This window comes from Leptidea sinapis, chromosome 2, assembly GCF_905404315.1.
Source record: "Leptidea sinapis chromosome 2, ilLepSina1.1, whole genome shotgun sequence".
NCBI lineage: Eukaryota > Metazoa > Arthropoda > Insecta > Lepidoptera > Pieridae > Leptidea > Leptidea sinapis.
Window position 1 is genome coordinate 9,897,348 of NC_066266.1, and position 13,896 is coordinate 9,911,243.

Here is a 13,896-nt window from a genome sequence, read left to right on the forward strand (position 1 = left end):
GTGCGGTTTTCAACGAACACAATGAGCTTCCTTGTGTGGTGTTGCCAGGACGATACGACTCTGGTAGCTTTAAAAAAAAACGGGTACACTTTTCTAATAGGACGGCAAGACTCCTGTGATTCCTCTGGTGTGGCAGGAGAAAGAAGGCGGCGGTGATCACTTAACATCATATATATAATACGTACCCTCGCTTGTCCTCCATTCTTCCATAAAATAGTTGTCGGATTTTAGATAACCTTTTTTATTTTTCTTAAATCCCAAGAGTGGAGATTAGGACGTAGAGACCAAATATATTTTAAAACTGCACTCGTTCGTTACCAACTGTAAAAATTGTTCTATTTATTTATCTATAGATGGAATGACAAGTTCCACGGGAAGGCACCCGAAGCGTTCTGGATATGGGTGGAGGACCCCGAGAGCGATATTATGTACTATCACGAGTATTTCCTCATTACTAAGAAACAAGTAAGTTATATTGTTAAAAGTTTGTTATTGTTATCATTTTTATACAGTCTTAGTCATCCATAATTAACGCTGCTGTTAATTAATGTTAAATAAATTCCTTGATTTAAAATTGAAAAATATGTGACATCACGCAAGGTAGGGGGGATGGTTAGGACAAATGTGGCAAGCTGTGACAGAGACAGGAGGGTTCATCAAATCATGAAATTCGTGTGACGTAAATTATGGACGGCACCTTAGTCAACAATATACATGTTTATTATTTATGATTCAAACGTGGCATGTTGATTGGTGTCCCAGTGAAATAAAGCCAATTGTAGCTAAAGAAACAGAAGAAGTGAATGAATGATAATACATGCCCGTTTAGTCATTTTTGCGATTTTCAACTTGCGAGGAGAAAAATGTTTGGCATAATAAAAGTTTCATTTTTAACTTGACATTTAAAAGTACATTTCCATAACTTGTAGTGCTAGTTCATTTTTTTTCTCTATTTCCATTGTTCGAACCACATAGTTACACATATAGACACTGGCATGTTGAAGGGTGTGCGTCGAAATCAAAAAGTATGGTCTCATTGGCGGGGCGATGCTTGCGTAAATAACATCTAGAGAAATATTAATGTTTGTGGTTCAATATGATACAGGCTGTCCCAAAGTTATGGGGCATGAAGGGAAAGAACCTTAAATATCGTAGATAGGGTATTTTACTGAAAGAAGACTTTATGTTATTTTTAAAACTTAGTAATTCTGCATTCAAAGATTTTCTAAAAATTACTTGCCTCGTTTGGGACTCGAACCGACTTGAATGTAAAAAAATACCCCTACTTTTATGATGCCAATCATAAGAATGGCTAAAAACTAATAACTATTCTTTAGTAACATAGTATTTTAAAAGAAAGGAGCAACGTAAAATGTTTGAGTCAAATTTCAAGAAAGTTATTTATTGCCGTCGACGACGTTCGAAAAGTAGAGATATTATCATTTCAACCATAGCATTGATTATTCGTAAATAAGTACCCACTTCATAATTAAAATACTTTATAGCATAGTTTTTTTTAAGTTTAAAAGCGATACGAGAATGTGGGCGAGTTACAAACAGAATTGTGCCATATCATATCGAGTATTCACCAGAAAATGATAAGAAATTCAAAAGGCAGCGGACTCATTAAAAGATTGGCGATTTGCGTAAGACAGGAGGGATCACATTTTGAGCATTTAATTAATTAAATATCCGGACGACCGAGCCTTGCTCGGATTTTTAGGAATGTACAAAACTTGAACAAAAAAAAAACTAATGGACATCTGGATTCGAACCGGGGTCTTCTGCTTTCCGGATCACCCAATGAGCTATTATAGTCTTGTATCTAGTAGCGAAATATACCTTTGTATTGTAATGTTATTGTAGCTGTTTCTCATTAAAACACGGATAAAACTACATTTTTTTAAATTGAAACCTAGCTAGATCGATTTCTCGCCCCCGATACTACCTCTATACTAAATTTTATTAAAATCGTTGGAGCCGTTTCCGAGATTCAGAATATATATATATATACAAGAATTGCTCATTTAAAGATATTAGATTTACAAAAAAATACCCACTTAATTGACTACTTTCTCAATCTACATATCATAAAAGTAGGGTTGTTTTTTTTTTTTTACATTTAAGTCGGTTCGATTCCTAGACGAGGCAAGTCTATTTTAGAAAATCATTGAATGCAGAATTACTAACTTTTAAAAATAACATAGTCTTCTTTCAGTAAAATACCCTATCTACAATATTTAAGGTACTTTCCCTTCATGTCCCATAACTTTGGGACAACCTGTATAACTGTATAGCTGCGGATTAGAAGTCCTGTGCCAAATACTTTGTACCTTTATTTGAATGAATTGCAGGTTATAACGCGGGAGCCACAAGAGCTGGTGATAACAATACCCATATGTGAACCACTACCACCACAGTACTATATACGAGCGACTTCCGAAAGGTTTGTAAATATTATTGTATTGTTTTATACTGAATCCTAATTTACTATTATCACTTTGGGATCGACTTAGAGATTCATGCACAAGGCACACCTTAAATTATTAAGCAAGTGCTGACCGTCTTGAAGCCAAACAAATTTTTGAAGGTTTCATTTGTCCCACGTGTGAGTTGCACACATGTTTTTTTTCCTATGACTCATCGCGGTTCCTGCTCCCCTAGTCGACTGTACTCGACTTTACCCGATCAATGTTACATCTCTCATTCAAATCTACCCACGACACACAAAATATAGTGCTCAGCGAATAGACTTAGTATTCTACCGTAATAGAAAAAATCTATGAAAGTGAGAAAACTGTCCTTACATAAAAACCTAGAGGTGAGAAAGAGACGGAATAGATGAAGACCACAAATCCGTTTTTAAACAATTTAGTGTCCATTACTCTCCTGTCAAATTGGACCGCGTTTTAATTTTAGTGTTATTATCTTTATTGTTTTGTGTTTTAACGGATATTAATTAAAATATACAATGTTGTCGTGTTCTGTGTTAGATTGTATTGTTACATATAGCATCAATCCAACTAAAGAATCATTTCACAGGTAAATACTGACTCTTCAATACCACTTTCGTAATGTTTATTTCCGTAGAATATGTGCACTAAAATACTTAATATTGCATTTTATATACGCAGTAAACACTCTATTTTCTAAAGATAATATAAATTAAAATTGTATAGGTAAATATGACGCCGTTTATCAATATTTGTCATTTGTCTAAAAGCAAAATACTACACACTTCACAAACACACATCTGTAAAACTATCACACATGAACATTTTAAATTTAGTCTCCCCGTAATGAGGAGAGTGTTTGTCTATTACGCTAGTAGACAAAGTTTATAACTCAGCGTGCCTTTAGAAGTTTGTATTTCACCGAACAAAAACAGTGTGTGCGTAATTATGTACGCAAATAAGAAAAACTGTCCAGTAGGAATATTAAACACGATTAAAAACACAATTTTTTTGTAAATAGTTTCCCACCATCTATTGATATTTGCTGAGGTTGTCATCACTAGTTTTAGTACTGCAGACTCTCGCTACATGGCCATTCGCCAAAATGGCGAATATCAAACAGGCACAAAGCACTTTGACAGCCGCCAGTCGAGTGGTATATAGTAGAGGACAGTGGTTTTAGGTGATGTCAAACATCTTGAATATTTATGTTGTGTTTATTTTTAGATGGCTTGGATCGGAAAGTGTGTTGCCGCTTACATTCCAACATTTAATACTACCGGAGACTCATCCCCCTCACACAGGTATTGAGATTATAATTTTTATTATATAGACTATACAGTTGTACCTTAATAATGTATTTTTTGTAGTAAAAGGCAAATGAGCAAATTGTGTCACCAAATTCATATAAACTTTATTCAAATAAGCTTAAACTAAGAACTTTTGAATAGTCATTATTATATTCTATGTTGAAAAAACCAGTACGATAATTGACACGATATGAAATAGAATACGGGTTATTGCCGCCGCCCGCCCGCCGCACGCACTCTTCGCAGAGTACATGAATGAAATGGGTGTGTGGGCAGCGAAAAATTAAAAAGAACTCAGGCAGAGGGGTCCTGACTTTTATAATTTGGTACGTTAAATTAGGCTGTTTTGTGGGTAAAATATCCAACCGATTTTGGTGAAAATTTTTATGCAACCAGTCTGAAATAAGGGTTTTTTTGTGATGATGTAGAAAACTGAACAGTTTTTTAGGGATTTCATCCATTACAACATTGTGAAAATTTATATATTTCTTTTAGAAATTAAAGTTGTATTCAAAATGTGTGAACGATGTAGGACTCTACTCTAATTTATTTATTTATTATTCGCGCCTCTCGGGTTCAGTCCGAGCGCTCTTACCAACTGAGCCGACCGTCCAAATAACGCATGGATCGTAAATTTTGGTATTTCTTGTTCAACTCTCAGATTTTCGCTCCATTTGCCACGTTCTAAAATTAATCCTAGAAATGAGGAATATCACTTTAAAAAGTAACAAATTGTTTATATTTCTTTAATTAAACAGAATAAAATTAAATCTTATCATGGATCGGGATGGACTATATAGACTGTGCAAGCTGTGAAAACGTCGAAAGATTGAGTTTAGAACTAACCTGTATTTTGAGTAATGTGCGCACACTAACACAAAATGACGTACAAATCGCGAGTGTAAGACGTAGCATGTCAGGCACACTAAGTAATAAACCTGGCCTGTTTTCATCGGTTGTCTAGCAGCGAGTGACTCTAAGTGACAAATTTTTCAATTTCCTTTTCAGATCTATTAGAACTGCAGCCGCTACCGGTGACAGCCCTAAATAAAACGTCGTTCGAAATGCTATACAACTTCACTCATTTCAACCCGATACAGACGCAAATATTCCATTGTCTCTACCACACCGACCATAATGTGCTGTTGGGCGCACCCACCGGCTCTGGCAAGACTATTGTAGCTGAGGTTGCCATGTTCAGGGTTTTCAATACATATCCGAAATGCAAGGTATGTAAACTAAGTACAAAAAGGTATGAGGAAGCTCATGGTCGCCAGTTTCGCTGCGAGATCGAATCAGAAATGAGGAGATCCATAGGAGAACCAAAGTCACCGACACAGCTCAAATGGTGGCGAAAATACACACGCACATGGCTCAACGGACCACCTACTAGTAGGAGGCTCCTTTGCACAGGATGCCTGCTAGTTTATGAGTACCACAACAGCGCCTATTTCTGCCGTGAAGCAGTAATGTGTAAACATTACTGTGCTTAGGTCTGAAGGGCGCCGAAGCTAGTGAAATTACTGGACAAATCACTCAGCCGGTCAGAATTTTTGGGTTATTCAAGAATCCTGAGCGGCACTGCATAGTAATGCAAGGCGTATCAATTACCATCAGCTGAACGTCCTGCTCGTCTCGTCTCTATATATATTTTCATAAAAAAAAAAGTAAGAGGGAGTTCATGGTGGCTTCACTGAGAGATCGAATCAAAAGTGATGAGATCCGTAGGAGAACCAAAAGTAGTATCTTGGCGGTCGCTGTTGCGGTTGAAAAAGAGCCGTTTGCCCATTTTTGAAATTTGTGTGCGAAAAGTTTACTTGTCGCACTGAGTTTCGAATTGAGTTTCACGCGTCCGACAGTTTAATTTGAATTAAAGTTGACGCGTCTGACAGTTTAATTTAATAAATAAAATTATAATTTAAGTTATAAAAGTTTAAAAACAAATATTGAGGTGGAAATAATACATTAAGCGTCGCATAGTATGTAATATTTTTTTTTATTGAATAGGAGGACAAACGAGCGTACGGGTCACCTGTTGTTAAGTGATCACCGCCGCCCACATTCTCTTGCAACACCAGAGCAATCACAGGAGCGTATAATCTGTGTTGGGGAAGGGGGGGGGGCGGTCCTCGTCACTATCCCATACGAAACATAATAGTTTGTCTATACGCTGGTAAATTTATGGTCTGTACTAAAATTATTCTTTTTTCTAGGTCGTCTACATTGCACCTCTTAAAGCTCTGGTCAAAGAGAGGATTAAAGACTGGAAGGTCAGACTAGAAGAGCGTCTGGGTATGAGCGTGGTTGAACTGACAGGTATTTGATTTCCTTAGTATAACTCGTGCACAAATACTGAGCGTATATTGTCACGTCTGCGTATATTGAATTAATGATCTTTGAAGTATCTGCCCGGATCTGACGTCACTAACATGGCGGCCTGTCCCCATAAGTTTTATCGTGTTTTTTTTTAATTGTGAATCTATATAGTCAGCGCAAAAGCGGCTTCACCCACTTTCGTTTGACCACCTATTTGTGTTTTTTATTAGTATATAAATTATTATATTTATTGATCTGACGTCACTAAGATGGCGGCCTGTAAAAACAGCATGAAAAGCGGTTCAGTAGTTTATGAGTTTACCACGAACAGACAGACACACGCTGCGGAGGACTTTGTTTTATAATATGTAGTGATATTTTCAATTGGATCGTAAAAGCCTACAACAATTGTTAAAATATTTTAGTCGTTGGTAGCTAATTATCTACCCCCCTTATTCATAATAGTCTGCTAACTTAAAGCATTGCTAATTCTCACTCTCTCTTCTTCTATTGACCTAAGTCAGAATGAGAAAAATCACTCCTAAGCAGCTGTTTAAAGTTAGCGGACCAGTAGTTAGATTTTTCATTAATTTATATGGCAATACAACGTTAGCCGGGTCAGATAGTTTTAATATATAATTGACGGCTTTGACGACATCCCTTAACATATACATTTTGCTTTAGTTATTAATAATTATTTATCTTCATACATTACCATTACCACTACTTCAGAAACCATGAGCTTTTAATGAGAAGAATCAAATAAAATCTATTTATGTAAGAAAATGATATTTATAAATGTCAAATTTTACAATTTTTTTACACTTAACATGACATCGGTAAAGGTTGAGCATAAATGAAATGATTTTAACATTTATAGCTTCATCTTTTTACAAATCATTTCAATTGCAATGTATCTAAAGTGATGCAACAAAAACATTCAAGCGTTTCAATTTCAAAGTAAAAAAAAAGTAAGTCGTAATAAAACACCACAAAAGTTATTTAAGTACAGTGCATATGCATAAGCATACAGTAAATAAAGAAAGGTGTTATGCGAACATGAACATTTAAAGAATTTCTTGAAAAAAAGCCTTAAATTTAACAACAAAAGCAGCGGTTATAAGCGGCCATAAGTACCACCATTTCAAAAACAGGACGCCTAGACCAATCATCGATTCCCTCAACTATATTTTAGGAAGGAACAACTCGCCCCACGACACCGCCACAAGTCATGATATTTACGCGAGTATAACACTGCCTCAAGAAAGAAACCAAATTACAATAAAGAGTATATGTGTACACATCTACAATTAAATACAATTGGCGCCTATTTCTGCCGTGAAGCAGTAATGTGTAAACGTTGCTGTGTTTAAGCCTGAAGGGCGCCTTACTGGGCAAATATAACTTACATGTTATGTCTCAAGGTGACAAGCGCAATAGTAGTGCCGCTCAGAATTTTTGAGCTTTTCAAGAATCCTGAGCGGCACTGAATTGTAATGGGCGTATCAATTACCATCAGGTGAAAGTTCTGCTCGTCACGTCCCGTATTTTTATTAAAAAAAATGATAATTGAGGGTGTGAGTGAAAATAGAAATAGAGATATATTTATTTACCATAGGGAGTGACAATAACATAAGATATTGCAACAACACTTTGTAAACGTCATGAAGCTATATGCCAGCCCATCCTTTAAATCAAAGTCAAAGTCAAAAAATCTTTATTCACTGTAAAACTTTATAAGTTATTTAGTGCAAGTCAGGATGAAGTACAAAAGTTACAATAGCATTCAAATGAGTATAACAATATTCATTAAAAAAAATTTAGAACATTAATTCTAACTATCTTTATCATTCAAATAATCTTTCACATTATAATAGGCCTTAGATGTTAATTTATTTTTTATGACACATTTAAATTTTTTAATAGGTAATATTTTAATTTCATTTGGGAGTTTATTATAAAATATAACACAATCCACTTTAAAGTAGATGTTAGTAGTAGTAGTAGTTAGAATTGCGAGTTTATGTTTGTTTCGAGTATTGACACTGTGTACATCACTATTCTTTTTAAATTGGCTAATATTTTTATGAGCGTATAGGAGGTTCTCGTGTATGTACTGGCAGTGTACTGTCATAATATTTATAACATATAACAACTTAGCCTTTTTAATATAATATTATACAACTTTAGGTGGCCTGTGCAGAACCAGACAAGATCCATTCATCATTATCTTCTATATAATCTACTATACTATAGTAAGACTTCTTTGTCAAAGAAGCTTTAATATATTTATTGAATTTGTTAAATTGAATACCAAATCCTATGAAGGAGACCTTAATAATGTAATGATTCTTGATAATGTAATGCATGTTCATAGGCACATAAGTGAATTTGCCAGAAACTGTCATAACCATAATGTTAACACCAGGAACAGACATAAACTTATGATGCCTACTACTCGGCTAAGTCGAGTTAATAAGTCTTTTGTGGGGCGATGTATATTATTATAAATGTTTAAAACAAAAGTTTTACCTTATTCAAAATTGTTAAAAATCGTTTGTGTGGTAAATGACTTTCTTAATGATACCACAGCTTGGGTATGCTTTTACAACAAGATCCCAGAAAATATTCAAAACAAAAGTATTACGTTATTCAAAAGAATTGTTAAAAAACGTTTGTGTGGTAAAGGTTACTATAACATAAATGACTTTCTTAATGATACCACAGATTGGGAATGGAGTGAGGGCCCTCAGGCTATTAAATAATAAGTTTAATTTTACAATATTACTTTGTAAACATATTTATTCGATGAAAAAAAAACCCCCCTGAGTTTGTTGCGCCCATTCTTCTCAGGTCTGAGGCATCAGTCTCATTTTGGAATGGGTGGTAGTTTTTTGACTTGCAATAAGTGATATCACATCCTATTTTGAATAAAAATATTGGAATTTGAATTTAAATTCGACGACATGTTAGATTTTTGGATTATAATGTCAATTTAAATTTTCAGGGGACGTATCTCCCGACATAAGGGCAATCAAACGTGCGAAAGTGATTGTGACGACCCCGGAGAAATGGGACGGAATCAGTCGGTCTTGGCAGACCCGGAACTACGTCCAGGATGTGGCGTTGATCGTCATTGACGAGATACATCTGTTAGGGGAGGACAGGGGCCCCGTATTAGAAGTCATTGTGTCTAGGTAATGAGGATAAACGTGGATTTATATTAAATACTAGCTACTACCTTCCTTGAGCTTCAACGAATCTATTACAAAAGATTTCATTGAGAACGGTTGAATAGTTTAGGAGTTATTAGGGAACACACACACATACATTCTCTTTTATTTAAATATAGAAGATAGATTGTCATTTTCCAAATTATTATCGATTTTTCGACGCGTGTTTTTGTAGTTTTATTAAAATATTATTTGCATTGCTGAATTAAAATTTAAACTATTCTTTCCATTTGATTTCTGAACGACCCGGGGGGCACGTCAAAGGAAATACAATAATATTATTTTTATTTAATTCCAAGCATTTTTATATTTATTCACCTCTTAAACCTTCTCTGGACTTCCACAAATAATTCAAGACCAAAATTAGCCAAATCAGTCCAGGCATTCTCGAGTTTAGTGACAATAACGAACAGCAATTCATTTACTACTACTGCTGCTGTTACAAAAAATATTTTAAACATTGCTTAGATACTTATTTTGTTAAACAGTTTCTAACTATTTAAGTACTATTAAACATAAAAGCGAACCGAAGAGGAGACGTCAACACATCCGTCGCGATTCGCTCTCGTTTCGCGTCTTCATTCGCTCTCTATTTGACGTTCGCTTCGCTTCGCAAGCTCGCCTTTGGTTGGCCCCGTATTCGCATAGTTTTCACTTTACTATGTGACTAGATTCAAACGATACTATCTATACATAACAAAATGAAATCGGTTCGCTGTCTTATTGACAATAACTTTAAAGCGTCGTATAAAATTGAGTTTTTCTTTTTCTTTTACAAAACAGTGTTTAGCTTGTGTGGTAACTAAAACATCGTGTATTTGCTTAACGATTTCTTTGATTTGGCGTTTCTTTTATTCTGACGCGATCCATATAAAGCAAAGCTAATTTATACAATTCACGTGTCGCGGTCTTTGTTACCGAACTCCTCCGAAACGGCTGAACCGATTTGTATGAAATTTAGTTTGCATATCGGGTAGGTCTGATAATCGGCCAACATCTATTTTTTATAGCCCATTGTTTATGATCTTTTATGGCAATGCAATATTTGCTGGGTCAGCTAGTGACATATAAATATGACAAAATATTCTGAGTCAAATATATTGTTATTGTTTGTTCTCTGTATTTATAAACAACACCATGCAACCTGTATTGAAATTATACTTACATTTCCATTAATTTTTTTTTATAAATTCTAAGCACAACACAAACTGAAGTGTTCAGGAACAAGTAAAGGAATGGAACCCAATTATTATCAGTTGTCATTTTTCTGTCATCATAATAATATAATCTAAATCATCCGAATATAATCTATCCGTTATACAAACCTTAGACAAGCTTCGGCTAGTGTTTAAATATATGCAATATCTAAAGATTGTTTAACGCTAGACTAGAGTTAGTTGCGCCTATTCTTCTCAGGTCTGAGGATTTTGGAATGGGTGGTAGTTTTTGACTTTGAATAAGTGATGTCACATTCTATTTTGAATAGAAATATTTGAATTTAAACTCTTTATTTTGAAAATATTTTTCAGAACGAACTTCATCGGATCTCATACTTCGCGACGATTGCGAATTATCGGCTTGTCTACTGCACTCGCGAATGCCAAGGACTTGGCGAACTGGCTAAACATCGGGGAAATAGGACTTTATAACTTTAGACCTTCGGTGCGGCCGGTGCCTTTGGAGGTAATTTTGAAAATCAATATGTTATTTTTAAAGGTGATGCACTTCTGGGATTAATTATTATCCAAATTGAATTTGTAACGAAAATTTATGAACGATATGGGACTAACCTCTCTGGCTCCGTCCGAGCGCCCTTCCGACTGAGCCAATCGTCCGACTGAAGCGTCGACCGTAAATCTCGGTATATCTTGTTCAATTCTCAGATAGTGGCTTCATCTACAGTATCTACTTTACAGTTGACAACCTGCCCAACCCCAATATTTGCATATTAGGAAATGGACTTGAGATGTCGGTCTTTAAAATCTACACAATATGTTATAAACATATTAACAAAAAAAATTACAATCAATCATCATACTCTTATGTACAACCCTTTTGTAAAAATGTGACTTGCAATAAAATATTTTGATTTGATTAGTTGGTAAGAGCGCTCGGCGTCAAACAGAGAGCGAAACGAGAAGCAAGAGCGAATCGAGAGCGAAGCAAGAGCGAAGCGAGACGGTTGTGTTTATGTATTGCTATCGTACAAACAAAACCAGCAAATACTATCTCGCTCACACTTCGCTTCGCGCGCTCACCTCATGTATTTTGTTATTTGTAAAAATTAATTCTTTAAGAAATTTTGATGTAATTAATTCGCCATCGAACGCAATTACAAATTAAAAATTAACCTTCCTTTTAATGAATCTCCTATAATCTTGTCTATGTTTATTATTATTTAGTAATTTAGTAATATTAGATACACCATTAATCTGACACTAATCATTAATTCTTTTTTTTATGGAATAGGAGGACAAACTTCGAGCGTACGAGTCACGTGTTGTTAAGTGATCACCGCCATACCACCCACACCACAGGAGCGTACGCTGTCATATTCTTAATGGCCACCGGTCCTCGACACTAACCTATGCGAAACATAGCGGCACTCATTATTCTAAACTTTAACAATAAATATATATATATTATTTATAATCGCCTAGAAAATGCTCACAGAATACCTTTATTTATTTACGGTGTGTGTGGATGATGCGGCTACTGTACTCAATAACTTTTGTATTAATTTACATTTACTTTTTTGGCTTACTCTTGTAAGGCATTGACTATTTGACGTTTGAGTATGTTTGTTGCATCACTTTACATATATTATATTATATTGTAATTGAAATGATTTGTAAATCGAAGAAAATATAAATAAATCATGATATAAAAGAGTGGAAATGAGTTTCTTGCTAATTCTTCTCATTAGAAATTGGAATCAACCCTTTACTAAGTAGAGGTAGATTCAATAAGAAAAAATATTTTTTTGACATTCATAAGTGTAATTTCCGTGACCTACATGAATAAAGTGATTTTGATTTGATTTAATTAAATGCAATCGCCACGCCTTTCGGTTCGCTATCTGTTTGACACTAACTTTAAAGCGACGTATAAAATTGAGTTTTTCTTTTACAAAACAGTGTTTTGCTTGTCTTTAACTAAAACATCGTTAAGCAAACCTTTCACTTAGTTGGCGTTTCTTTTATCACGCGATCCATATAAAGCAAATCTAATATATTAATATGACAAAATATTTCGAGTCAAATATACGGTTCGTTGTCTGTGCGACAACAGCTGTATAGCGCGTTACGTCACTTATTTCTATAAAACAACTAGCTGACCCGACAGACGTTGTTCTGTGCATAATAAATTAAATACTGTTTTTTTATGAATTTGTCAATAATATTTCAAAACACCAAAAATTATTTTGTAAAATATGCTCCCTGTCATGTATATTATGTATAGAACCTCATTGCTCTCTGTTGTTAACTATAATGAAATTGTTTCACAGCAGAACTGTCAAACCGTGCGTCAATAAATTCTCTCATAGAAAATATGTCCATACAAAACAAATATTGGAAATAAAAATAATTTTGGGTCCCAAATCGAATTAAAAACTATCCTATCTCTCAAGTTGGACTAAACTGCACTCCATGAAGTAATCCCCTTTGAAATCCGTTCATTAGTTTAGGAGTCCATTGAGGACAAACATTGTGACACGAGATTTATATATATTAAGACTAGCTGATACTCGCGACTTCGTCCCCGTAAACACATGACTAAGCACGTAGTACTTATAAAAATCTTTATTTCTTAAAACTATAGTAACTTTTGTATTAATTTACATTTACTTTTTTTGGCTTACTCTTGTAAGGCATTGACTATTTGACGTTTGAGTATGGTTGTTGCATCACTTTACATATTATATTATATTGTAATTGAAATGATTTGTAAATCGAAGAAAATATAAATAAATCATGATATAAAAGAGTGAAAATGAGTTTCTTGCTAATTCTTCTCATTAGAAATTGGAATCAACCCTTTACTAAGTAGAGGTAGATTCAATAAGAAAAAATATTTAAATTTTAATATCTATAAAGCGCGTACACCTTCCTCAAAGGCCGGCAACGCTCCTGTGATTCCTCTGGTGTTGCAAGAGTTTGTGGGCGGCGGTGATCACTTAACAACAGGTGACCCGTACGCTCGTTTGTCCTCCTATTCCATAAAAAAAAAAACTTTATATAAAATGAAGGTATCGCCATATTTTATCAATTTACATAAAAACAATCTGATAGATAGTTAAAAATTACGTAAGTAACCTACCAACTATGGTTAGCTAAAATTAGGTACTTACATAAAACTAAATTTACCCCCGAGAAAGTTAGAAAGATATAAAAATTCTAATTAGTTAGTCATTTTAAACTATTCTTTCAATTTGATTTCTGAATGACGGGGGACACATCAAAGGAAAAACAAAATTGTTGTTTTGTTATTTAATTCCGAACATTTTCATGTATTTCATTCACCTTTTAAACCTTCCCTGGACTTCCACAAATAATTCAAGACCAAAATTTGCCAAATCGGTCC

The 13,896-nt window shown here is 34.6% G+C and overlaps 1 protein-coding gene across 1 annotated transcript in view; it reads left to right on the forward strand.

Moving 5' to 3' along the window:
- Positions 1–13,896, forward strand: part of LOC126971574 (activating signal cointegrator 1 complex subunit 3) — a 64,244-nt gene that overhangs the window by 30,544 nt on the left and 19,804 nt on the right. Inside the window, exons 22-28 of the mRNA XM_050817889.1 lie at positions 354–465; positions 2,355–2,446; positions 3,681–3,757; positions 4,772–4,992; positions 5,977–6,079; positions 9,087–9,276; positions 10,842–10,995. Of these exons, the coding sequence (XP_050673846.1) occupies positions 354–465; positions 2,355–2,446; positions 3,681–3,757; positions 4,772–4,992; positions 5,977–6,079; positions 9,087–9,276; positions 10,842–10,995 (949 nt within the window). The remainder of the gene's footprint in view (positions 1–353; positions 466–2,354; positions 2,447–3,680; positions 3,758–4,771; positions 4,993–5,976; positions 6,080–9,086; positions 9,277–10,841; positions 10,996–13,896) is intronic.